At 35.5% G+C, this 25,869-nt stretch overlaps 1 protein-coding gene across 3 annotated transcripts in view; it reads left to right on the plus strand.

The window, feature by feature from the left end:
* cntnap2a (contactin associated protein 2a) overlaps positions 1 to 25,869 on the plus strand; it is a 378,859-nt gene that overhangs the window by 323,065 nt on the left and 29,925 nt on the right. For all 3 annotated transcript variants that reach the window (XM_058765454.1, XM_058765455.1, XM_058765456.1), the window contains exons 17-20: positions 7,089 to 7,307; positions 11,327 to 11,563; positions 17,655 to 17,888; positions 19,310 to 19,443. In XM_058765454.1, the coding sequence (XP_058621437.1) occupies positions 7,089 to 7,307; positions 11,327 to 11,563; positions 17,655 to 17,888; positions 19,310 to 19,443 (824 nt within the window). The remainder of the gene's footprint in view (positions 1 to 7,088; positions 7,308 to 11,326; positions 11,564 to 17,654; positions 17,889 to 19,309; positions 19,444 to 25,869) is intronic.

Here is a 25,869-nt window from a genome sequence, read left to right on the forward strand (position 1 = left end):
AGAAAAAATAATAAGCTTAACCAATCCATGTTTTATACTTTGTGCTTTCAAGCTTTTCAGTTGGATTCACTCATACGGTCTAACTATGCCGTCTAACTGTCTTTTCATTGTGTTTGGAGTTTTTCCAAAGCTAACTGGTGTTTAATGACAAAAGTTTCTATATTTTTATGTTCAAATTCAAATTGTGCTGTTTCTTTCTTTAAATGGCATATATTTGGGGATTAACACACTGGAACAGTAAAATCTCAGTTGGGCCCAAAAAATAGATTTTTTTGGCTTCATGCATAATAATTGTACAACAAGCAGGAGCCTTTTCTAAAACTCTCTCTTTTTCTCCAGTGCTTATTATAAGTCATGGCAGCCTTCACTGCATTTCTACACATCACAGTTTTTGGACATGGAAATAGCTGTTGGGCTTGTCATATCTTCCCAAAAGTATCATTATTATTTTTTTGTCCACAGCAAAGCCCTTTGCCTGGGTTGTTGGCTGAATCTGGATATAGCTTGGATCCTCTGTGGGCTCAGATGGTGGGAAGATCCTTAGTCTCTCTTTGATGCATCTTTAATGAAGTGAAGGCTCTCTCGGGGCCTGAGGAGAAATGGCAATGTGACTCTGCAGAACACCTGACCGCTTGCATGAGAGTCAAGAGCTCTCGCTAAATGCATTGATATATGCATTAGAAAAGCATCACCCCTAAAATATCCTTTGTATTACATTGAAAAATAAGCAAGAGAAGAAAAAGTGACAGATATAAGATTACTTTACATGAATAACTGGGAGTTCACTCAAAAATGAAATATACTCACCCTCAAGTCCTTCCAAATGTTTATGACTTTCTATAGAAGATATTTTGAAAAAAAAAACAATGTCTGTTGTTTGTCCATGCAGTGAACATTAATGGGGTCCAGTGTTGTTTTGGACCCTATTGACTTTCATTGTACACTTAAAAACGTCCACTCAGAAATTGCTAGTAAATCTGACAAATGGCAGGTAAAGCACTGAAAAAGTGACTGAATTAAACATTAATTTGGAAGTAGGAAGACTGAAATAGTATTTATCTAAAAACATACTCCAATAATCCAATAATAAGACCTTCGTTCATCTTCTGAAATCCGGGAGCTTTCTGACCCTGCATAGACAGCAACGCAACTGACACGTTCAAGGCCCAGAAAGGTAGTAAGGACATTGTTAAAATAGTCCATGTGACATCAGTGGTTCAACCTTAATTTTATGAAGCAACTAGAATAATTTTTGTGCACACAAAAAAAAAAATAATAATAACGACTTTTATTCAACAATTTATTGAATTTTCATTTTTAGGTGAACTATTCCTTTAAAGAAAATTCTGGTTTATTGCATTATAAATTCATTGTGACATGCAGATACCAGAATACAATGCAAATTAGCATTCACCATCTGTATAAAAGTCATTTATGTGGTATCATGAAATGCATTGGGCCATAACTGCTCTGTTGGTTTGGTAGATCTACTCTCAGCCAGTTTGGCGGGCGATCTAATATACCCATATAAACACAAACCCACTTTTTCACTGCCATGCTGTTTGGCTTGTTGATTTTGTTTAGTTTTCCTTGTGAATGCAAGAGCAGCGGTCCACTGAATGCCCTCAGTTGTGGACCACACACACAAGTGAAAACGCTCCCCAAGAACAGTGGCGCACTCTTGATGCTCAGTGCTGGCCAAGTGCAGGAAATCCAATTACAGGGATCAGAGGGCTGAGAATGGTGGAGCAGCCCTAGTCCAAGCTACACACCTGCCAGACCTGCCCTCTTCCTCTCTTTCTCTGTCATTTGCTGTCTCTCTCTCACAAACGGTTTGCAACAGGATTGGGTCTGAGTTTATTAAGTCACTGGCTAGTTCTTTTAGTTAACGTTTCTGTTGAAGCATGTAGCATCTAGTGTTGTCACAGTGGAGCTGAATTTTTGTTTTCTGAGAGCTAAATCACCAAATGTTGTTCTTACTCGCTTTTCTTTTCTATTTTTTTTTTATTTATTTATTTTTTTTTGCTTTGTGTCCAGTGTCCACATATGGCGCTTTTCCACTGCATGGTCTGGTACTGCACGGTACGGTTCAGTACGGCTCACTTTTGGGAGGTTTTCCACTGGGTACAGTACCTGGTACCTGGTACTTTTTTTAGTACCACCTCGGCCGAGGTCAGTAGCCCCTCACTGCAGAACAAAAGATCCAGGGGGCGGAGTTGGATCCACATCCAGGGGGTGGAGATGGGTAGGTTTAGGGGTGGGGATGGGTGGGTTTATGGATCAGGGGGTGGAGACGGGTAGGTTTAGGTCTATGTAAGGTGGGAGGAGTTGGATCTAGATCCAACTCCACCCCCTGGATCTTGTGTTCTGCAGTGAGGACCATCTCGCCGAGGTTCCAAGCGAACCGTACCGTTACCAAAATGTGACGTGAAAACTCTGCTGATCACTGATAGGCCGGCGAAAATCGTCACTGCCTGCGTCATTGAACTTGCGGCACAAGACCCAACAGACCCGCTAGATTTAAATCAGCAGCCAGCGAAGGATCGAACGCAACTATTTTGAATGAGTGCACCTATCTTTTAACAACCAAAAAATGGCTGTTTCGTTGTCTGTTGAGGAAGTACAGACTGTCCTCTCATTGATAGCCGAGGAGCAGATCCAACGAGAGCGTGATGGAGCGACGTGGAATTAAAAAGTCACGGCAGTAGAGGCTGTGCGATATGGAAGGCCAAAAGGGCCAAAAACACATTAATTTTAACACGTATTTAACGCGTTAACAACACGTATGAAAAATCAGCGCGTTAAATACGCGTGAAATACACGTGAAATATGTGTTAAATACGCGTTAAAAATCAGTTTTAATAGGTCAGTGTCATTGGCTGCTGAAGACTTGGGTCAAATCATTTATGTGAGCTTAGGGGGGTGTACCATTCATAGACCATTCCTACCGCCATTTAAAATGCTATAGATCAGCTTATTCAGCCTAATTATTTTGTCCTTTTTCCCCTTTTCTTTTTGTGTATAGCTTATAGAAATAATATATTTAAATTGCTGTTTTAAGAAATATTACATAAAAATAAAATTTCCTCATTTTTCTCCACTCATGTTTTTTTTGTAAATAAACACATTAGTGGACATTCTAGTTTTAACAGTGATCAAACATAAGTTATCATCAAAGCATGAACATTTTGTGGGGAAATCAGTTACAGTGAAGGTAAAAACAAATTCAGTATAACCATTCAGTCCAAGCTTTTTAAATAAAAGTAAATTTGTCAAATTATATATATTAAATATGTGTGTGTGTGTGTGTGTGTATATATATATATATAAATCATTCCGACAAAGGAGTTGATATAGTTAATAGTTTTATTTGAAAATAAAAACATTTGTTTCCAATGTAACAAATTATGTTGATTATGTTGTTTGTTTGTTTGTGTTTAGTTTAGTTTAGTTTAGTTTTAAAGATGATTTTCACATGGCTACAGGGCAAACAAATGCTTGTAGTTGAAGATACTCCCTTATAACTGAGCTTGAATATATAACGTATATATGCTTACTTGTGTTAGCATGTGTGCTCATAACTACGCTTAAAATGGGCCACAACTGCTGTTTTGTTGGCAGTGGGCCTTTGCTCACAAACAGAGTTCAGAGTGCTGGCTGACCATGTCATAGATCTCCTCCTCCAGTTCAGAATCTGAGATGAACAGGTGGCTCTGTGGATGCCAGTCGAACACGTATCCCCAATTCCTGCGACATCTGCATCAGAATGTAGCACAGTAAAACAGCACCCCCTACTGAGAGCAGCAGGAATACCTGCCACTCCAGCCATAAGAAACCAGAAAACAGACCTCCTTTTTATATTTTGGCATAAATAACAAATAAAACTAACTTTAGGCAGCTCACAGTAGCAGATATTTGTAGGAAAAAGCTGATCGCAATGGCACAAATGATTTGTGTTTGGACAGTCCACTGTGTGTGTGTGTGTGTGTGTGTGTGTGTGTGCATGTTTATGTGGTTTACGGGGACACAAATTTGTATAATAACATGGGTATGACAGAGGTATTACAATTTGAAAGTGGTTTATGAGGACACTGCCTATGTCCCCGTAAATCAAAAGGCTTAAAAAACATACTAAATGGTGTTTTGTTTTTTATCTAAAAATGCAGACAGTCTCCTGTAAGGGGTAGGTTTAGGTGTAGGATTGGTGTAGGACAATAGCACATACAGTTTGTACAGTATAAAAACCATTACGCCTATGGAGAGTCCCCGTAAACCACATAAACCAACATGTGTGTGTGTGTGTGTGTGTGTGTGTGTGTGTGTGTGTCTCCTGCAGCTGCCAGGTACTTGGTGTCATATCACAGCACTTCTCTTAGTTTCCTAAGATGTTGACAATAGCAGTGGCCAACTATCACTGCAGGCTCACTGTGCTGCCGACACAAAGCAGATCCAATTTAGTTCTTCCCTTCAGCATCTGTGCAGCCATAGTAAGCCCCTGCAAATGGAGCCGGTCGGCCCAATGAATTCAGAAACATGCTTGACTAGAAGCCAGGTTTGTCCTTTTAAATAATTTCTCTTCAGTGTCTAAAGGGTAGGCTTTTGTTTTTCTTGGCTTTGTGCAGTGCATATTTTAGCGGGTGTGTGTCATATTGTTAATTATAAATTAATATTTACCCCTCTGGTGCTATAGTATTCATGAAAGCATTTTCAATTTGAATTCTGGAGTTGTCAGTAAACTGAGCTAAACCTCAGAACATACAGTAACATTCTGACCAATGACGGGACAGTTTGTGTGTGACTTGTTTTAACAAATTTTGGTCTGTTTTGAAACGTTGGCTTGTGGAAATGAAACGAACCAATAAGAAATTCCAACAATTTAGTCCTTGTTTTGAAACAAACCAAATTAAATACAGAACTTAAAATGTCTTAATGTTCTCATACAGTATTTTAAGTCCACAGAAGTCATTTTTGTATACTACAAATCAAAAGTTTTGGGTCAGTGTTTTGGAAAGAAGTCTCTTGTTTATCAAGTAAAATACAGTAATATTATTACAATTTAAAATAACTAATTTAATATATTTTAAAATGTAATTTATTGCCGTGATGTCGAAGCTGAATTTTCATCAGCCATTACTCCAGTCTTCAGTGTCACATGATCTTCCAGAAGAATAATTTTTACAACAATGTGAATGTCTTTACTATCACTTTTGACCAGTTTAATGCATCCTTGCTGAATAAGTCTTAATAAATATGCAAATATATTTTTTGAGACTGTTATCCCGTGATGTTGATTCACAAATATAAGAGATTTAAACAGTTAAAGTACTCTCAGTAAGGATAGATGGTGTTTGTGCTGACTATCAGACTATCAAATGAGCTCCAGTCAACCTCTCCATAAATCTAGAAATTCCTCCATAATAAATGCAATGCTTGTTGTACATAAACAGTTCAAAGTGTGTCTTGAAGTGTGACACCAAGTCGCTGTCTGAGCATCTGAAGCACTTGTTTTAGGAAATGATCATGTGGCATCATGAATAATTATGAGAGAGTGGCTTATCACTGGATACACTATGCAGTCTATAAACACAATCGCACTACAGCGTTGGGTTGAGGGTGGATGATGGCACTGTTGCTGTGACGTGTCTCGGGTGTTTCTAAATCAGGATTTATCAAGGGTTAAACCCTAAGAGGCCTGGCCCTCTGGGGCTAAGCATGACACACCACAGCAGTCATGGCTCAAACACACCTCGCCTCTCTTCTCCTTTCTCCTGCCATAAATACCATCTCCTCCTACAGGAGTACAGCTGTCAAGCTTCACCGTTTATGGAGAATATGCAACACTGACTCATTAAAAGCTGTTGTGGCCTAAGATGAATTCAACATGGTGAATAAACACTCTCCAACTCAGTTTAGGGCTGTTAAGAGGAATTTTAATGATGTGCTTGAGCGAAGCAGTCTGATGAGTTTGGTAATTCTGCATTTTAAGTCACAACTTTGGATTGTTGTTCTGTAAAACAATTATTGAGTAAAACAATAATATATGATTATTAAATTAGCCATTTAATTAAACATGCTGAATGACCTGTGTTGACATTTCAAGTAATTTTGCAGTCACGTAATCTAACACATAGAAAAATAAAGGATTAATTCATTACTAAAAAATTAATTAAGTTAGTTAAAAAATAACTGTTAGAGGTAAGTGCAGAAAATGTTTCACCATCAACTAGTTTTAATATAATAAAGGAATAAATAATAAAGGAATAGTTTATTCTTTAAAAAAACAAATTACTTACCCACAAACCATCCAAGATGTAGATATGTTTGTTTCTAAACTGGAACAAATGTGGAGAAATTTAGCATCACCAATGGAACCTTCTGCAGTGAATGGGTGCCGTCAAAGTGAGAGTCCAAACAGCTAATAAAAACATCACAATAATCCACATGATTCCAGTACATCAATTCATTTCTTGTGAAGAAATTAATTTCTTGTAAGAAACGAATTCCATCATCAAGGCATTTTAACTTTTAGCTATTGCTTCAGGTCAAAATCCATAAATTCATAATCCATAAGCAAGAGTTTGAAGTTAAAAATGTCTTAATGGATTTGATTATTGCACACACACACAACTGATGGACTGGAGTCATATGGAATACTTTTTGTGATGCTTTTATCAGCTCTTTGGACTCTCATTCTGACGGCACCCATTCACTGCAGAGGATTTGTTGTTGAGCAAGTAATGTAATGCTAAATTTCTCCAAATATGTTGAAGAGACAAACTCATCTGCATTTTGGATGGCCTGAAGCTGAGTAAATTTTCAGCAAATTTTCAATTTTGGCTAAATCATTCTTTAAAATATACCCTGAGCAAGCACTTTGATCTTAGTCTATTATATTTTTTAATAAAAGCTTAATTTTATTTATTTCATTTTTTTTAATATTCATATTCTGTCATGTAAAATTATTCAGTTTGTTTGTTTGTTTGTTTGTTTTTTATACATATTCTTTTTTTTTTTTTTTTAAAAACAAGTGGTGAAAGTTTGAAATAATAGTTTGAGTGGTCTCTCTTTCTGTTTGTTTTTCTTCACAGTCCCCACGGTGGTGTCGTTTTCGTTCGATGTAGGAAACGGGCCGGTGGAACTGAACGTGCACTCTCCTACCCCGCTGAACGATGACCAGTGGCACCGGGTCAGTGCGGAGAGGAACACGAAAGAGGCCATTCTGCAACTAGACCAAAAATACAAGGAGGTCAGGCCTGCACCTACACAGGGACACACACGCCTGGAGCTCTACAGCCAGCTTTATGTGGGTAAGGACAACATGTTCATCCACGTATAGCGTATATATGGACTCATGTGGGTGAGGACTTCAGACAAACACATTTTTCCATACGCCCACCCCTAGAGTTCTGAAGCCGGTTCATACTTAGTTATATTGTTGGAGGTTGGAGTACTGTTGTTTTTTTGTAGGCATTCGTAATGTTATTGATGGGCTGCACGACTCTTGAAAATCGGATCAAATGAGATCTATTACTGATTAAAATTAATGAAAAATATATATTTTTCATTCTCATAAAACCTCCTGAATATCTCCTTTCTGAGCTGTTCTTGTTTTTTGAATTATTCTCTCTCTATCTTTTTCCCACTCTTTTTCTCTGTGTCTCGCTGTTACTGCTGAGAAATGTTCTTGTGTCTGAAAGTGAAAATGTATTTATAGTCAGCAGCCTAAATGCAGGTGTAGGTATTAAAACTTGCACTTAATGACATGGAACCCTGGGGAACCTGTTCGCCTCCGAAGTATGAAAAAGTCCACTGTAAAGAAAAGGAAGTTGAAAATGGGTTTGACTGAATATGGTTGAAAAATGTCTCATACGCAGCAGGGAATGTGACTAATAATGGTGTCGTGTGTGCTATGCTAACATTAGCAAGGAATCTTTTTATGGCTTTAAAAGTGTGAACAAGCCATGTCACTCATGAGGCAATTATCTGTTGAACAGAATGGCTTTGGGCTTTCATTGTGCTATTTTGTGCTTTGACTTATTCTTTTCAACAAATGACTTTGACGCTCATTAAGAAAGGGGAAGATAATGCACCCCTGTGGCTCTCTTGAGAGAGCTTTTGGAAAGCTTGTCTAGCTTGTGTATTTAAAGACTGACGTCAAGAAAAATTTCCAGGTTTCCATTAAGTTTTAATTGATGTCAGATATTGTTATTGATTGGTTTTATAAAGCAGAATTCTCCAGAAAAGGAAATATACATGTATATTATTATTATTATTATTATTAATGTTTGGTAATTGTATTAAATTACAAAATTAAATAGATTATGCTATAGATTTATTTATTTATTTAATATATTATTATTTATTATTTAAAATACCAAACATACAATTTTACAATTATTATACTTTTTATGAATTTTATTATTTTATTACTTTTTATTATTATACATTTTTCTATGAAATATCATCTGAAAAATTACTACAAATTTAGTTTTTCTCTAAATTAGCTAAAGGAAAAATGTTTAATTATTTTCATTTATATTCTTCAGCATAACAAAACAGTGTTCACCTACATATAATTTTAATGAAACCATTTTGAAATTGTTTATGCGAATAGAGCTTTGATATTTTTTTATTTTATGTTATTTTTTTAATGGACAATGTGAACTGATTTGTGGAAATAAATTAAACTTACCAGCTGCATTGTTTTCACTTTATGTTTAAATTAGACACTATTAGAATTTTTGGTCTTGAAACTAGTCCAAAGAAATTTCACATGCTCAAAGTCTAGTGTGACTATCCCTTTAAAGAAATAGTTCACTCAGAAATGAAAATTGACTCCCCCCTCAGGCCATCCAAGATGTAGATCATTTTGTTTCTTCATCGGAACAGGTTTGGAGAAATTAAGCTTTATATCACTTGCTCACCAATGGATCTTCTGCAGTAAATGGGTGCCGTCAGAATGAGAATCCAAACAGCTGATAAAAACATCACAATAATCCACAAGACTCCAGTCCACCATTTAACTTCTTTTGAAGTGAAAAGCTTGCAAAAAAAATCATGCAGTACATTTTCTGCAAATTTTCATTTCGTGGTGAACAGTAGGGACAGTATTTTGGATAGTGCAACCAGCAAAATCATGTATTAATATTCAATATAGTGCAAGCCATAACTCTCTCTTGGTCTCATTTGCATGTTGTCCATGCAGCAGATGAAAATTTCATTCTTATTCTCGACTTAGATCTGAATAATGTTGGACTGACATATCAATTTCATTATACGCACACTAGGGTTAGGTGTAATGAGCTTTGCAGTCTAAATGAATGTTAAAGGTTGTCTAATGCTTGTCTATTGTTTCTGTAGAAATGTTAAATGTTGACATGACTGTTCGTGGAGAGCAGCTCTCAGTCTTTAGACTCTGACCCTCAGTTGGAAAACTAATTGGTTTATATCCACTGAGTGGGCTTGGGTGGGCCTGTCCAGACCTGTCAAGCCTCTGCCTGGCCTCCTCTCCTCTGCCCATGAATGCTCAGTTTTTCACACCATTTATTCCCATGCCATCATTTATTGATAAAGCAGATTACCTTCTACTTCCATTCACCCATGGGTGTTTGTGTCTATTTGAATTTGTTTTGCATTTATAGTGGCCTCTTTATATTTAATGGAGGATTAAATGCTTGCTCGTTTTTTATTGTCATTCGCTTCATCTCAAATAACAAGCAGACCTTTGATTTAACAACCACTAACACGTTCGCATTCGTTCATGGTATTATAATATGCATATGTCTGTTTGCATGAATCTTTAATGCATCTTTACTATCCACCATCAAGTTGCTTCTTGCCATTTACTTTATTTTGAAGCCTGGCCTTGATTATGCTTCAAGTTTTCTAATCACTGCATGTTTTTATTCATATTTATTTTTATTTTGTATTTTTTTGTGTGTGTGTGTTGTTTTTTCTTTCTTTCATTGCTTGCACATCTGGGCGATATTGGTTCTCCAAAGGGAAGCCAGCTTCATGGGCCTGTCAGGACAGTAGGTAACTTTTTTGTAAAATGTACAACAACAAGCAGTCTAGTTTAACCTGAAACTTCTTGTCTGTCTGTGATATTTTGGTCAGGAGATCTTTTAATTCGATATAAGGCTATAAACATTCTGTGCACTGCAATGGTAAAAGCAGAAGAAAAAAATATTCCACTGGGCAGGATGGTCTAATAAATGTAATATGCTAATTCATTACAGTTTCATTAGAGAATAATTTCCGTTTCAGGGCTCATCAGAGATGGAGGCAGTGAACTTCAGAAGGGTTTTAACAGCTCTTTCCTCACTCAAGCTTATTCGAGCTGCTTCACTTTCAAAAGTTAAAACATCCTGTGTTTATGAAAAAGTTTTGTGAAGTTGATTCTTCAGTGACAAACAAGGGCATAAAAAGCACTTGCTAAGTGACATGAATCAAAATGTAACAATACTGCAACAAGGAATTAATAGAAATGTTAATTAAAAGGATTTTGTGTTCGTCCTTGACACATTATGTCTTTCATTTAAGCATTATAAATAGCACAGCATATTTACTGTACATTTGATGATAAGAGCTCTACTCTCAGGTTTATTAGCAAAGGATTCAGTGAGTTGTTTTTTATTATATGCCCAAGCAGGTCACCACCGCAATTAACACTCCACTGTTGATGTGAGTTTGAGTTAAACTGAGTTTATAAAACTTTTTTTAAGGCATAGCCAAACTGCCATTACCACTGTATATATATATATATATATATAAATAAATAAATATATATATATATATATATATATATATATATATACACACACTCCAATCTATATAATTTCTTTGGAGGAACTGATAAAGCTTTCATCATTTTGTACCTTGATAAATTGTAGCAAGGTTGTACTTGTGAGTCTGCTTTTATTATTTACCGTTTGTTAATAATTAATGCATCCTGCCAGGACATTTACTATTAATCTGCTATTAATCTAGCAAATGATTGTACGATTTCTGTTTAACTGGGCAGTTCCGTATAATGAAAAGAAGTCCAGACAAGACATTGAGCAATTGGCGAATGTTTATTTTCTCCAGGAAGTGGAGCTCTAATGATGTCTAATTTTTCTAAGGTCTATTATATTGAATGGTACATGCCATAATGAATGAAACCCAACAGAAGGTTCAACTATTGGCTGAGACTTAATGTTTCTAATTTAACCTTTTGTTTTCAAGCTAGTCTGCAATGGAAATGAAGGATTGAGTCATTTTGTTGTGCCACTTTGCTTTTATTAAGCGTAATATTGACTAGTCTTTGTCTCCATTTCTCATCTAGGTGCAGCAGGAGGTCAGAGAGGATTTCTCGGATGCATCCGCTCTCTGAAGATGAACGGGGTGACCCTTGACTTAGAAGAGAGGGCAAAAGTCACTCCTGGTGTAAAACCTGGCTGTTCGGGTCACTGCACCAGTTTTGGGATGTATTGCCGTAACGGCGGCAAGTGTGTGGAGAAATACAATGGCTATTCCTGTGACTGCTCCACCACTGCTTATGATGGGCCTTTTTGTTCAAAAGGTCAGTATGCATATGCAAATTAGAAAGTCATACTTTTAAAAGTTTTCGGTGAAGTTTATACACCTCAACCAGAGATATGACACTGAACAATTTGTTTTTTAAATCTGGGAATCTCTGAGGGAAACTCTTGTACTTAAGCTCCGCCTCCCTCATTTGAATATAGTAATAGCATCACTGACATGAGCTGGCCCCTTCTGTAGTTCATGCTCTATGTCGGGACCTCCATCAAGCATCTCATGCTCTGTTTAAAAATGGCGACTCGCTGTGAATCAGGGCCTCTGATGGTTGCCCTCAGCTTTCAACATCTCCTTCTGCTTGAAATATGTATGAACAACCTTGTAATTGCAAGGTTTTAACTCACATTTCCATTTTACACATATTTACTTGTGAAGTCTATATTGCAGTCAATATCGAATTCTCTCAGATTCTTTGCCTCTGGGTCAGTGCAGTTGCTCCCACAGGCTGCCTTACGTCTGTGGCTCAATACTACACATCACCTTCACTCCAGGAAAAGAGGAAAATCTCTTTGCTGTTTCATTTGGATTCAGAGCTATGAATGTGGATTCTCACATCTATATGTTATTTAGTGCTATTTTTTCTCGATTTAAAGGATTAGCTCACCAAAAAATGAGAATGTACTCACCCTCATGTCAGTCTAAACCATGCATGACTTTCCATTTTTGCAGAACATAAAAGAAGATATGAAGAAGAAAGATGTCTCAGTTTTTGTTTTGTTTTGTTTTTTTGGACCCCATGACTTTCATTGTACAGTTTAAAATGCAAAATAAAAAAAATAATAAAACGGCTTCAAAATATCTTCTTTTGTGTTCCACAATAGGAAGACAGTTATACAGGTTTGGAATGGCCTGAGGGTGAGTAAATAATTACAGATTTTTTTGGGGGGTGGACTATGCCTCTACCTAAATGCAAAACCATTAAGAAAATGACAAAATAACCTTTTTACTGAAAATGAGTTATTTTTAAAAGATCTGGGCTGAATTAAGACAGATAGAAAATGTTTTACAAAAAGACACCATATTTCAAATGTCTTAATGCAAAAAACAACAGATTTGACAATAAAAGGATCACTTGCTTTAATGTAAAAATGTAAGATCTTGAACTTAAAGATTTAAAGGAATAGTTCACCCAAAAATGAAAATTCTGTCATCATTTACTCCCCCTCCACTTGTTCCAAACCTGTATGAGTTTCTTTCTTCTGTTGAACACTAAAGAGGATATTTTTGGAGAATGTTGGTAAACAAGCAGTTGACGGTAGCCATTGACTTCCATAGTATTTTTTTCCTATGGCTACCATTAACTGTTTGGTTACCTGGTAACCGTTACAAACATTCTTCAAAATATCTTCATTTGTGTTCAACAGAAGAAAGAAACCCATACAGACTTTACAGGACTTTCAATGGGATTTTAAAGTAGTAGTGGTACAGTAGATAAATGATCCAATCCAGGGCCTGTAAAGTTGTTGGTCTTCAGAACACATCACAGATGGGATTTTTGTACTCAAGAACTGTAATTTCTTATATCCGTACCATCCTTACCCTGCCTTTCATGCTCCCGCTGTGCCGGGGCTTTTGCCCCAGCGGTACTAAAACATGATGGTTCTTTCTCAGTTGCCTCTGAACCGCGTGTTGCAGCCTGGTAGAAAAGTAAAGATTGCTCAAGGGCCTCACAGCAAATAATTAAACCAATCTATAGTCTCCACACTGATTTCCTTCCTGCTCCCGATACAGCATTTGTACAAAGCTCATTTGTACTTAGCGCTCTGTTCCCGGGGGTAAAACGGCTGAATGAGAGAATGCCATGAATAACAGATAAACCTGCCTCATCCTCTGTGTACATGAGATATTCTGTGCGGGTGCACATTGTCATGTTCGTTCACTCTCTTTTTACCCTTGTGTGTATTTACTTCATTACCCATGTTGATTTCCCATGGTTCTTCCTGTTCCACCCCATATGCAACAAATCCTGCGTTGTTTATACTGCTTCTGTGTAAGACAAATCCATGCACACTTGCACACGTCCTAGCAGTCGGGTTAAACGATCTGTGTAAGGACCTTTGTTCTCCCCCTCAAGTAAAAAGGTAATAGGAAAGTGTCCTCTTGGTTTTATAGCTGTTGAAGAAGCCCCTCATGAATACAAAACATGTCGGTAATGTCAGTTTCCTTGCCCTTCTACCTCAGATGGCCAAGTCAGACATCACTTACACATTCCCAGTGCACATTTATTGAATGGTGGCCATGATTTTGCCGGAAGTATGATTCATGTGTTCATGGATCAACATCTTTTTTTGGTCCTCAAACAGCATTCCGGTCAAAGAGTCACATTTTTTACTAGGTATCACCAGCTACCTCACAATACAATTCATATTGCAATACATGTCAAAATTCATCTCATTTGTGCAGTTTGAAACACTTTTTCAGGCTAAGAAACACTGGTTTTAGAGTTTAGACTTTTAATTAATTGAACACATACACTATGATTCGCTATGATCCAAAAGTTTGGGGTCAGTAAGATGTAATATATTTATATATATTTGGGCTGTCAATCGATACAATTTTTTTAATCTAATTAATTACATGATGTGTTGATTAATTAATCTAATTAATTGCAAAATAAGTTTGACTGTGAAAATACCCAAAAAAGATTTTTTAAAGCTATTTTTGTGTTAAATGAGAAAGTATCAAGTAGACATTACAAATTGTAGCTTTAGAAATAAATGTTTTATTTGATTCAACATAAAATTTATTACACATAAACATTTAGGCTACAATGACCTAACATAAAAGATGATAATTTGAGAAACATCTCAGTATTTTTTGTTCATACAATAAAAATCATTGGTAACCAAAACAGCTTTGTTACCAACAGTCATTAAAATACCTTCTTTTATGTTCCACAAAAGGAAGGTTTTAAATTACACGAGTAAACGATGGCAGAATATTTAGGGTAAACTATCCCTTTAATGTTTTTATTTTTATTTTATTTTTTTTATGAAATGATACTCTAAATAAGAAACTAAATCTGCCAGCTGGTGGCGGTAAATGTCTTTGAGTCATTAATTCATTCGATTCATTCAAACAACTGATTCATTCAGAAACACTGCTGTGTTGTTCGGAGACCCGCAACTATTCTGCTATGGCTAAAGGTAAATGTTCTCTGCAAAATTTAGCAAAACATAATATTGTGTTTAAAATATAACACAATATCAACTTCTTATTTTACTGAACTGTTGTATAAAATCACATTTAACTCGCAATATGGGACAAACTCGGGACAAAATCAGCAGAAATACTGCTCTCCCTGCTCGTGTGATATCGTATGATATAAATATGAGACACAAACTCATACAGGGGCATTATTAGCACCAATATCTTGAATTTTAGGGCATAACTGCATTTATGGAGTCGTTGCCCTGCATCATATTTGTCAGTAGTCAACTATATGAAATGTAAGATGACATACAGGTCTGGGGGCGGGTCCAGTGCGTTTACTGCGTTAAAATATTTGTATTGCGTTATTTTTTCATAACTAATTAATTAACGCGTTAAACTGACAGCCCTAATATATACAGTATTGGTCAAAAGTGACAATGAAGACATTTTTAAAGTTACCAAAGACTTCTATTTTAAATAAATAAATCTTTAATAAAAACTTTCTTGAATTTCTTTGGTAACTTTATAAATGTCTTAATTGTCAATTTTGACCAATTTAATGCATTCTCTCTCTCTCCTTCACTTTCTCTCTCTTTCTCTCTCTCTCTCTCTCTCTCTTTCTATATATATATATATATATATATATATATTAGGGTGTAACAATACGCATATTCATATTGAAACTTTCGGTATGAGGCTTTCGGTTCGGTACGCAGTACAAACCGAACGATTCATTGGACTATTCCTATTATACTTGGAAAATAAAAGAGCTTAAAGTGTGTGAAATATAATGTTCTCAGTGCCACTACGCTCAACAAGGCAGCCCAAACGACGTAACAGGCAACGTGCTGTCTGCCCCGCAATAACCTCCCCTTGCTGGGTTTGCGTCAAAAGACGATGATCTTGTATCGACGATAGCCAGAGATATTGTCAAAAACATCAATTATTGGCGATATTAAGAGTATTTGGCATTTCCAATTAATGTAGGCCTGTTACATTCTTATTTTTATTAGGTCTATTATTATTATTATGAAATTACTTTTATTATTAAATTAAAAGTACAATTAATTTTCCCCACAATAATTACCGCATAACTGACACGATGCGAGAATAAGATTAGGCTATTTACTCCTCAATTAAAATGTTTTTAAAACAGGTCTATTAGGCTATAGGAAAAAAAAAGTGCTATTCACTGTGCCTAAAATGCAGAATTGCAGAAAAAATATATACGTTGTATTGAACATTAATGGAGCAACAGATTTTGTGTGAAAATAAATCATTCAAGTTGTTTATTTTATTTAAAAATCTTATAAATGTATGAGGTGGCAAGAGGGGACTTTTACCCCACATATGGGGTAAAAGGCCCACCAGCATGGGGTAAAAGGCGCACGCTATTGATACAAATACTTCAGCTAAAATAATGTTTTTTTTAAATAATGTCTAAGTTAATACTTGTTCAAAACAATGACTTTAGCAAAGTTTGTACTATCTTCTGCTTATTTTGAAAAATAAAAGTATTAATTTTTGTTCAATAAATATACTGTCATTAAAATATGTTAATATGAAAAATATATTTTAAAATACAGAAACAAAATCATTTTAATAAGTAAAGATTCTGAAAGTATTGAAGGAGATCCAATAATAATCAAATATATATTTACAGTAATAACAACAAATTATATTTTATTATATGATATGATTAATATCATGTTTTTAAATATGATGGTTTCATTCTAAACATGGTGATTATCTCTAATATGGACACCCAACATAATATATGATATTTACTATCTGAATCTAACCATATCATGTCAACAAATGGAAAAGTCAGTGATCTATTAATTATCATGTTAATTACTGTGCGCCTTAAGCCCCAACAGCAGGGGCGCTTTTTACCCCAAATACCATACTTTTACATATTCTTTCATTATTTAAAAACTGTTGCTTTAATTATCTTAAACAAAACTGAAAATCATAAAGAAGACCTTTGTCTCAAAATATATGCATTAATTTTAGCCATTCTCATTTTCTACTAAAAAACATAAAATATTAGATCAAGTAAGCACAGAATCAACTTTGCACTGCTGCGCACGATCGTGTCAAAAACCAGACAAATACACACGTGCATCTTGAAAAGCGAATGTTTTGGAAAGTGCTACGCCACGTTTTTGTGCCATCTAGTTAGATGAAAATAATATCAATCGCCTTTAGCCCCATTGTACCCTACAATAAATTATAGTCCTATAATTAAAATATTAACACTGCAGTCATCAATAAAAATCAATGAAATATAAAGCTTTTATTTCAAGCACCAACTTTCAAAAACAACCTATTAAACACGAAATACGTTTCTTCTCATTTTACCGTTATCAGCATATGTTGAAGTAGATTCGTCTCTCTTTGTCTCTGAGAGAATAAGCGGCATCAGATGCTGAAAGCTCCATCATTCATCATTCCGTTTTTACTTTCACTTTCTGCTTATAGTGAATTAACTGAGATTAATATGTTCATCGGCATAAATATTGCGCAAAGTTTGCACATGTGCGAACGCGTGCTTGTGTGATATCCATTGGCTTACCTTCATGGTTTAAAACAGAAATATTTCCAACATTGCGACCTAACCAATTACTTCGCCCCCCGTATCAAAAACTTACTGAACCATGACACCACTGTGTGGTATCGAACCGAACTGTGAATTTTGTGAACCGTTACACCCCTATATATATAAAATGTAATAATCTTTTATAGTAATACTGTACTGTCTTTACTGTATTTTTGATCAAATAAATTCAGCCTTTGTGAGCATAAGAAACTTTTAAAAAACATTTTACTAAATAAAAGTATCAGTACAGTATATGATTGTATTTCTTTTGGTATATACCTAACCCTCAAGTCTGATTGGTTGTTTAAATATTTTTCAGATGTTGGTGGTTTCTTTGAGGCAGGAACACTGGTCAAGTATAATCTGGTACCTGAAGTGGTGGCTGCAGCTTCCAGCCTGGATGAGAAGAGCATTATCCACAACCTTCCTGTCGAGACCAACCTGACACGTGAAGACCTGACCTTCAGCTTCAGCACCTCCACTTCTCCCAGCCTTCTAGTCTATGTCAGCTCGAAAACCCAGGATTACATGGCCGTGGTGCTCCGTCACAATGGTAGGATATTGGTCACTCTGCAAAAGAGGATTTTATAGCAATTCCATAGCAAAACCATTTTGGATTCCTATAAAGAATCTTTCAGTGAACAGATCTTTTCTGTCCACTCTACTAACTCTAAGGAACTTTGCAACTGCATGTTATCTAACTCTGACTGTTAGGGTCATAGACATGTATACGTAGATTCCACATTCGACCACTCAGTAAAAATCAGTATGTTAAAAAAAATGGGATAACTTTTTACAGATGACAATGTGTTTGTTTGTATATTTATATGCATTAACTCAATATTACAGCTTTTTAAACTATGGTAACTTTTTAATGTTGTTATAGCTAATGCCTTCATCTTGTATCGCGTTAATTTAGCAAAATCATCTGCTGAATTCTGTTGCAGATATAGATATTCATAGATGCGTATAACTATGGTTGCAGAGTCAACTGTCAAGTGTCAAGTGTTCACAGACCGGCTTTGACTATTCCAATATGGCGGATGACTTATGTATAGCGGCCCATAGAAACAGCCACTAATGAGGCATCTACAGTATATCTATAGTTAGGGTTAGTAGAATACTGTAAAGTCAGTAAAAGTGTGAACCAAACTGTATATTTAACATCAAATATGTTCTGATTAGCTTTTATTGTGCCGCCTCGCACAGTATTGTTGCTTTCAGTATGAACAGACAAATTGCGAACCTATCGTATCACACCTGGTTAGTCTTCGTTCATCATTAAGTCCGGATGCTGATGCAATACACAAATCTATGTGTGTGTGTGTGTGTGTGTAAGATTGTTCTGCAGCAGTTTTGAAACTGCACTGTAATAATAAAGGAAAATGTATTGCAGCAGGCTGAATTGCTTTTTGAAGTGGAAGCGCAACAGTAAAAGCTAATTATATGACAAATGGCAGAGCGCAGGCAATTACATCCCTGTTTGTTTGGCATAAGCACAACACTGTGATCCAATATTTTTAGAGTTTAGAAGTAAAACACATCTGGTGTTTAAAGAAAAAGACCCTTATTCCCCTCAGGGACAGGATTTTACATTAAATGCAGTGACTCAGATGTACCGTTGTTTAATTTGTAGAGTGGCGTTTTCGTTAAACACCATTCCATAAAACCCAAAGTGGGCACACAAGACTGGTGATACTTATTCTTTGTGTTAAGCTGCCTAAAGCCACATCGAATTTTACCCTGTAGTCTCTGAGCAAATTTATCTTGCTGGCCTGAGCGGTAACCCAAATGAGGTAATGTTCTTCCCTGCAGCCTGTAGGGCCGTTGCACAGGAGTGTGCAGTGGAGGTGAGTGATGTCAGGGTGCAGAACTGATGCACAACTCTCACTCACACAGGCATCCGGGAAGACTGCAGTGCGGTTGAGCTCTGGATAAATGTGATATTTTTGTCTCATCCTGTTTCGCTGTTAGGTACCCTGCAGCTGCGGTACAACTTGGGTGGTCTCAGAGAACCCTTCAGTATTGATATTGACCAGAGGAACTTGGCCAACGGGCAGCCCCACACTGTCAACATCTCACGGGTGGAGAGAGACATAGAAGTGCAGGTGGGAAACACATGAAACTGACCACTCTCAAGATTACAATCAGTATCATTGGTCAAATGTATTATGTAATACTTATTCAATAATATAAAAGTTAGCTTTTTCACTTCTAAGGCAGCATCTTAACCGAAATGAAACCTCATAAGGGACTGATTTGAAACACTCTACATGGGCAACTACTTTGTTAGCGGGTTGTTATCTGGGCCATACAAATAAATTTGTATATGAATTGCGCAAAAATATCGACTAAATCTCACAGTTAATTTCACAGTAAAGGCGGAAAATATAATAAATATTATATTTATTATAAAACAAAATTATTTATAAGAAAATAAACTTTTTTATATAGTACTAGTTTTATATAGTTTTATATAGTACTGTAATAATCATCAAACAAATTTATATCTTATAAAAGTACAGTATATAGCTATTAGGTAAAAGTGCTGATTTTGAATTAAAGAATTGTATTACAGAAAATATTCTGTTGATACTTTATTAATGTAATTTAAATTTTTACATTAAATTTTTTTATTAATAAATAATAATAATAATAATAATATTAATAAAAACAATAATGTTTTATTATTAATTATTACATATATTGGGTAAAAGTGCCCATTTTGAAATAGAAACTACATTATGTAAGAGTATTTTATTGATAATTTTCCACACAAAAAAAATCTTAAATAATAAAATTATTTTCATTTATAATAAAATGAAAAAGATGTGTAAAGATATGTGCATATATTATGTAAAAGTGCCCATTTTGAATTAGGAACTATAATTCAATTATTTCATTATAAATTAAATGATTTATAATAAAATAAGAATAATGCATTTACAATAAAGTAAAATAAAATGTATTTAAATATGACATTTTTGTAGTACTGCCATACTGCCATCAATGCATTTTGATCCATGAAGGATATATATGATGCTGCCTTCAATTTTAGTCAAAATTAAGTATTTTTTAAGATAATAGTAAGTGAGTATGAGTAATGATGCCTAAAACAGGCAGCTTTCTTGATTTCGTAACTGAATGTATACACTATATTGACAAAAGTATAGGGTCACCCCCATCTAACGTACAGGTTTGACTACTTTACTAATTTTGTCATTAGTAAATTCATTGGTGTTTGGTTCAAGGTCTGCATATGAAGTCACACCAGAGGTGTTCAGCTTGGATTAGGACTTGGCTTTCTGCAGACCAGTCAAGTTCTTCCACACTGACTAAATCAATCGTTTCTTTTTTAACCTTGCCTTATACACAGAGACATTGTCATTTTAGAATAGAAAAGGGTCCTGTCCAAACTGTTGCTCTAAAATTAGAAGCACACAGTTCCCAAGAAAATCATTATATGCTTAAACATTAAGATTTGTACTCATGGAAATTACTAAAGTACTTAAACCTGTTCGTTAGAAGGGGGTGACCCAATACTTTTGGCAATATAGTGTATCTCAAATATGCGGGTATGTGAGTGTATGTGTGCCGTGTCTGTTACCCGAGGATGCACTGCATTAGTCTCACAGGCCCAACTGGATAATTGAAAGCCCATATTGATCTCTGAACTGAGACTCAGGGTGAACTGTAGATTTTATTATGTTCTAAATGGCGGGACACGCAGCACCTCATGTGGTCGATAAGCAGGACATTCAGCAACATGAAACGATAAAGCAGTGATTGTAGAAGATTTTTTATTAATCTTGAATTAATATAATACATAGAATTATGCTTATTTGTAAGAAAAAACTATTCTACTATTATCTATTATTGTTAGTCTCTATTATTAGTCTGACTGTGTGAAACAGGTGTGTGTAAAGGATTGCAGTGAGCCGTAAACTGAGTGAACTATTTAAAGTTTGAAAAACCCATATATGGAAAAGACTTTGTTCAGGAGCTAGGAATACATGAAAGACAAGCTATTGGTCACCTTCACTGACACATATATGGTAAAAGATGGCGGTCCTAAAATGGAGCAATGGAGCATATATGGAATACTGTGGAACAGCTTCAGGCACATATATACGAGTGTAACACAGACAATCGGGAGTTACCTTTGCAAACAGTATCTCGACTTTGTTGTATGGTCAATAAAGTCTACTAGCTTCAAAACCTCTCTAGTAATTTATTTTTGAACAAGGAAAATTCTACAACATGATCAAAATCACAGAAGATCCTGATCAGTAGAAAGTGTGGTGATATCAAGTTGTATTTGAGGACAGGAGATGAAAACTAACTACAGAAGGGACAGGGACTTTCAGTGCTATGTCAAAGACTTGTGCTGGCCGGGACCCTCCTCGCCCCTCACCATCGCTGTAAGACATGTCCCAAGAGAATAATATTGAATGACAGAGGTGCAAAGATCATGTCAGATATACTGTGACCTTGTCAGCAAAATTGTGGGCTTTGTTGTCTTGTTGCTTTTCCCTCTCTCTCTCTCTCTCTCTCTTTCTGGTCAGTCTGTGTCTTTGGCTCCTGCTTTGTTCCGGGCTCCTAAATCAAATAATCAAATTCCCGCTGTCTAGACGGATGAGGCACAGCACAGATAAGCCCGTGGGCATGAGGCTTAAAGAAGGGCTGTAGCTCTCTTTAATTCTGCCTTATTTCATTTCTTGCTACACAGCTCTGCCAAGCCTGAGATCCTACAGGCCAGAGCTGGAAATCTGGCATGGGGTGAAATATATAGAGAGAGAAAGAGAAAACCATAGCCCTTTTACCCTGTCTTTATGGCCCCTGGGAACCCCGCTGACATTGCAGCAAATAGAGACCCAGAGCCATCCTTCAGACAATGACCTATGTGTATGAGGGGTTTAGGTGTGTGTGTGTGTGTGTGTGTGTGTATGTTTATGACACTAGGGTAACTCTCCTTTATTTTCTTGTGTGAATAACTGTGTAGAGTGTCCTTTAACACTACTCAGGCATGCACACACACACACACACACACACACACACCTAAACCCCTCATACACATAGGTCATTGTCTGAAGGATGGCTCTGGGTCTCTATTACTACTACACACACTGCATGGCAATCAAGCAGGTACTCCTAAGGTAGATCACGTAGATGTGTAAATTAAAGGCAGGTTGCCTACAGATATCTGTTATATTTGTCCAAGCCTGATAAGTTCTGTTTAATTAGCCCAGCAGGATTATTAGGGCTGTTAAATTAGCTTTTCTTTTCAAATTACAGATTCTTTCTGTTCTTTAGTTTTGTTGGAAATGACAAATAACATTAACTTGCTTGACATGTAATACATGTCCACTTGTCCACTATGTTTTTATGACAGTAATAACAATAACAAAAACTTTTTTCAATAACAAAAATTTTTTCAACATAATTTTTATACATTAGTTTATTAGATTTAGATATGTACTGTATGTACTGGGGTCGTAAGTTTTGTTGTGTTGTGTTGTGTTTTTTGTTTTGTTTTGTCACTTGTGCTTACCAGGGCTGCATTTATTTGATTAAAAAATATTTTAAAAGACAGTAATATTGTGAAATATTATAACTATCACATTTCTTATTATTATCAATGTTGAATACATTTTTGTGGAAACGTTGCTAAATTTTTTCAGCATTCTTTGATGAATAGAATGTTTTATGCCATGGTCTGTCTGAATACTTGATTCTGATTGGCTGGCAGGTGTTGATTAAATTCATTGAACTGCACAGGTAGTTCCAGGTCAGTTTAATCACATTCTATATTAATGCGCTTCCTATAAACATTGGTAACCATAGTTACATACAGTTACAGTTAAATAGTAATACAGACGAAAATAACCGTCATTTTTATGGTTCCGGTCAAATATTGCAGCGCAAATATTATTAACATCTTTAATATGTGAATGCTGGGAAATGACCATGGCATAAACGGGATAATCAATGGCTAGCTGTGCATTAAACGATTTGAATGCACTTCGCGGAGGCAACCACGCGTCGGGCGGTTCTTCGCCTCCAGGTCCTGCATTCAAATCGTTTAATTCACAGCTAGCTGTTGATTATCCCTTACATGAAGAACAGCATTTATTTAAAATATAAATTTTTGTAACATTATTAATGGTTTTACTGTAACTTTTGATCAGTGGTAATGCATAACTGCTAAATAAAAATATTAATTTACTTTTTTTTTTAAATCTCACTGAACCCAAATATTTAAACCAGGGTTAATATAGTAAACCAATATATAAATTTATCCTAGCTGCAAAGGCAACATTTCTTGGTACGAAATAACTAGAACTAAGTAAGGAATAATTGACGACGGGTCGTTGGATTATTCGAAAAATAATGCACACCCGAGGTGGTGATGCGGTCACGACGCGAAGCGTCCATGGACATGATCTGTCGTTTTTATCATATTGTTTACTATGTTTATTTATTTGGCCAGTGTCCTTGTGGGTCTTGGTTATTTTGCTGTTGTAAGACCTTTGAAATAACAAAAATAATTTGGCGAAATGATATGGTCATGTAATGCAGTTAAGAGCTGCCTGGATCTACGTTCGCCGTGCGTTTCCCTGAAAAGAATTACACACCTTAGAACGTTCGTCAGCCAATCAGATTCAAGCATTCAAAGGCCCCGTAGTATAAAACTGAATAATATACATATATTTAAAAAAAAAAAAAACAGAAATGATTAAAGTTTTAAAATTTAAAATTAAAACAGGAAATATAAAAATAAAATGATTCAAAATATTGATACAAATCTATTGCAATGACACTAAAATACCCTGCAGAATACTGCTATGGACATCATTTAAAGGCAGGGAAAGTGGGGACAATTTTGTGGCAGGCATATATCTAACAGCAGAAACATCTCAAATTGTTAAACACAAGTTTTAATCTCATAAACATGTTTTATAATGAATGACGATCTGCCCCTGGAATTTGTGATTTCTTTATGCTGATTGGTCATTGTGGTTTTTATCAGTCATGGAAAGTGTTCTCACCAGCATGACGCATTTTAATCTATCACTTCTCCACGGCTCCCTATTCATTCTACTGAAATTACAAAACAAAATCCAATTGCATCCCCACTCCTGATATACATTATGCAGAGGCATAACAGATGCAATTTTGGTTTATTGAAATCAAAAATTATGTTAGAGGTTAGAATCTGGAACCTCCATAATATAAATGAATCGTCACAGGTTGATCAGCAACACTGATATTATTGCATATGATATTAAATATTTTCACTTACAGTCCTAATTGTAATGATAGTGTTTACATTTCAGTTCTAAATTATATTAAAGATAATAAAAATAAATGTTCTATTACAGACCTGAGTATTTATTCATCAAAACAGTCAAAGATCTTGTTAAATTATTTGTGAATTATTGAGGAATCAGATTTCTGTGATGCAGGTTTTGCCCACCTGTGCATTTTCCAGAAGAGAAAAGAGCTTACTTCAAAAGGAAAATGAGATGAGAGACAGTAGCATCAGTCCAGCTGACCTTTCCAGACACCCACGCCTGTGATATTTCTTTTGAATGAAACATCACACCCTTTTTGAATCAGACAGTGAAAGGTCAAAACATAACTAAGAGAACAACCATGTGGGAAAAGCAAACAGATGTACTTGATCTTTTAGAAGTTTTTGAAGATTTTTTTTTAAACCCTAAGGCAAACAGCAGAGCGCTCTTTCATTTTGGGATGTATTATTAATTTAGATTAATGAATACTGTTGGGGTTGCCACTATCAGGTCAACTTTCTATCAAAGTAATGTGGTGGACCTTGCACTATGTTTTTATTATTGCATTGAGCCCCTTTTTCACCATCTCTGACAAGCAGCAGAGCAGAAATCATTCATTTCCACTGGAGAACAGTAGGAGCTGTGTGGACATCTAATTGTATGGAATTTTTGGATCCCATTTGAGCTTCAGATATGTTAAAATACATCAGATCTGATGACCCGATGACCCCCATCTGACCCGATGTAATGTATTCTAACCCATGAGATTTGTGAACAAAGTGAGAATTACCTATATTTTTTCACTAAAACATTATTATTTAAACACCTTCTCGTTAAAATTGGTGGTAATGAATAATTATGTCAGAAATAATAATTTTATAGTTGTGAAATAGTGTTTTTTGTTGATTAGCCCCACTTCCTATGTTTTTTACACAACTGTTGCCGCCTTACTGCATATTAGCATGATCTTTGGACTAAAAAATAGATCTTTTTAATTATATCAAGTCGGGGGTTAATGCACACAAAACCTAAAACTAGTAGAATGTTTTTGTTAATTGAAGTAAAGTTGAAATAAAATAAAATATAAATATTAGATAAGAACTTTAAAAAAAATAAAGAAAGAAAGAAAAACTAAACTAAATCTAAAACTGAAATAAAAATTAATTAACAACTAAAATAGCAACAATACAAAACAAATAAAAAAAATGACAAAATTAAACTAATAATTAAAATGATTGT

This window comes from Onychostoma macrolepis, chromosome 24 (assembly GCF_012432095.1).
Source record: "Onychostoma macrolepis isolate SWU-2019 chromosome 24, ASM1243209v1, whole genome shotgun sequence".
NCBI classification, from domain to species: Eukaryota; Metazoa; Chordata; class Actinopteri; order Cypriniformes; family Cyprinidae; genus Onychostoma; species Onychostoma macrolepis.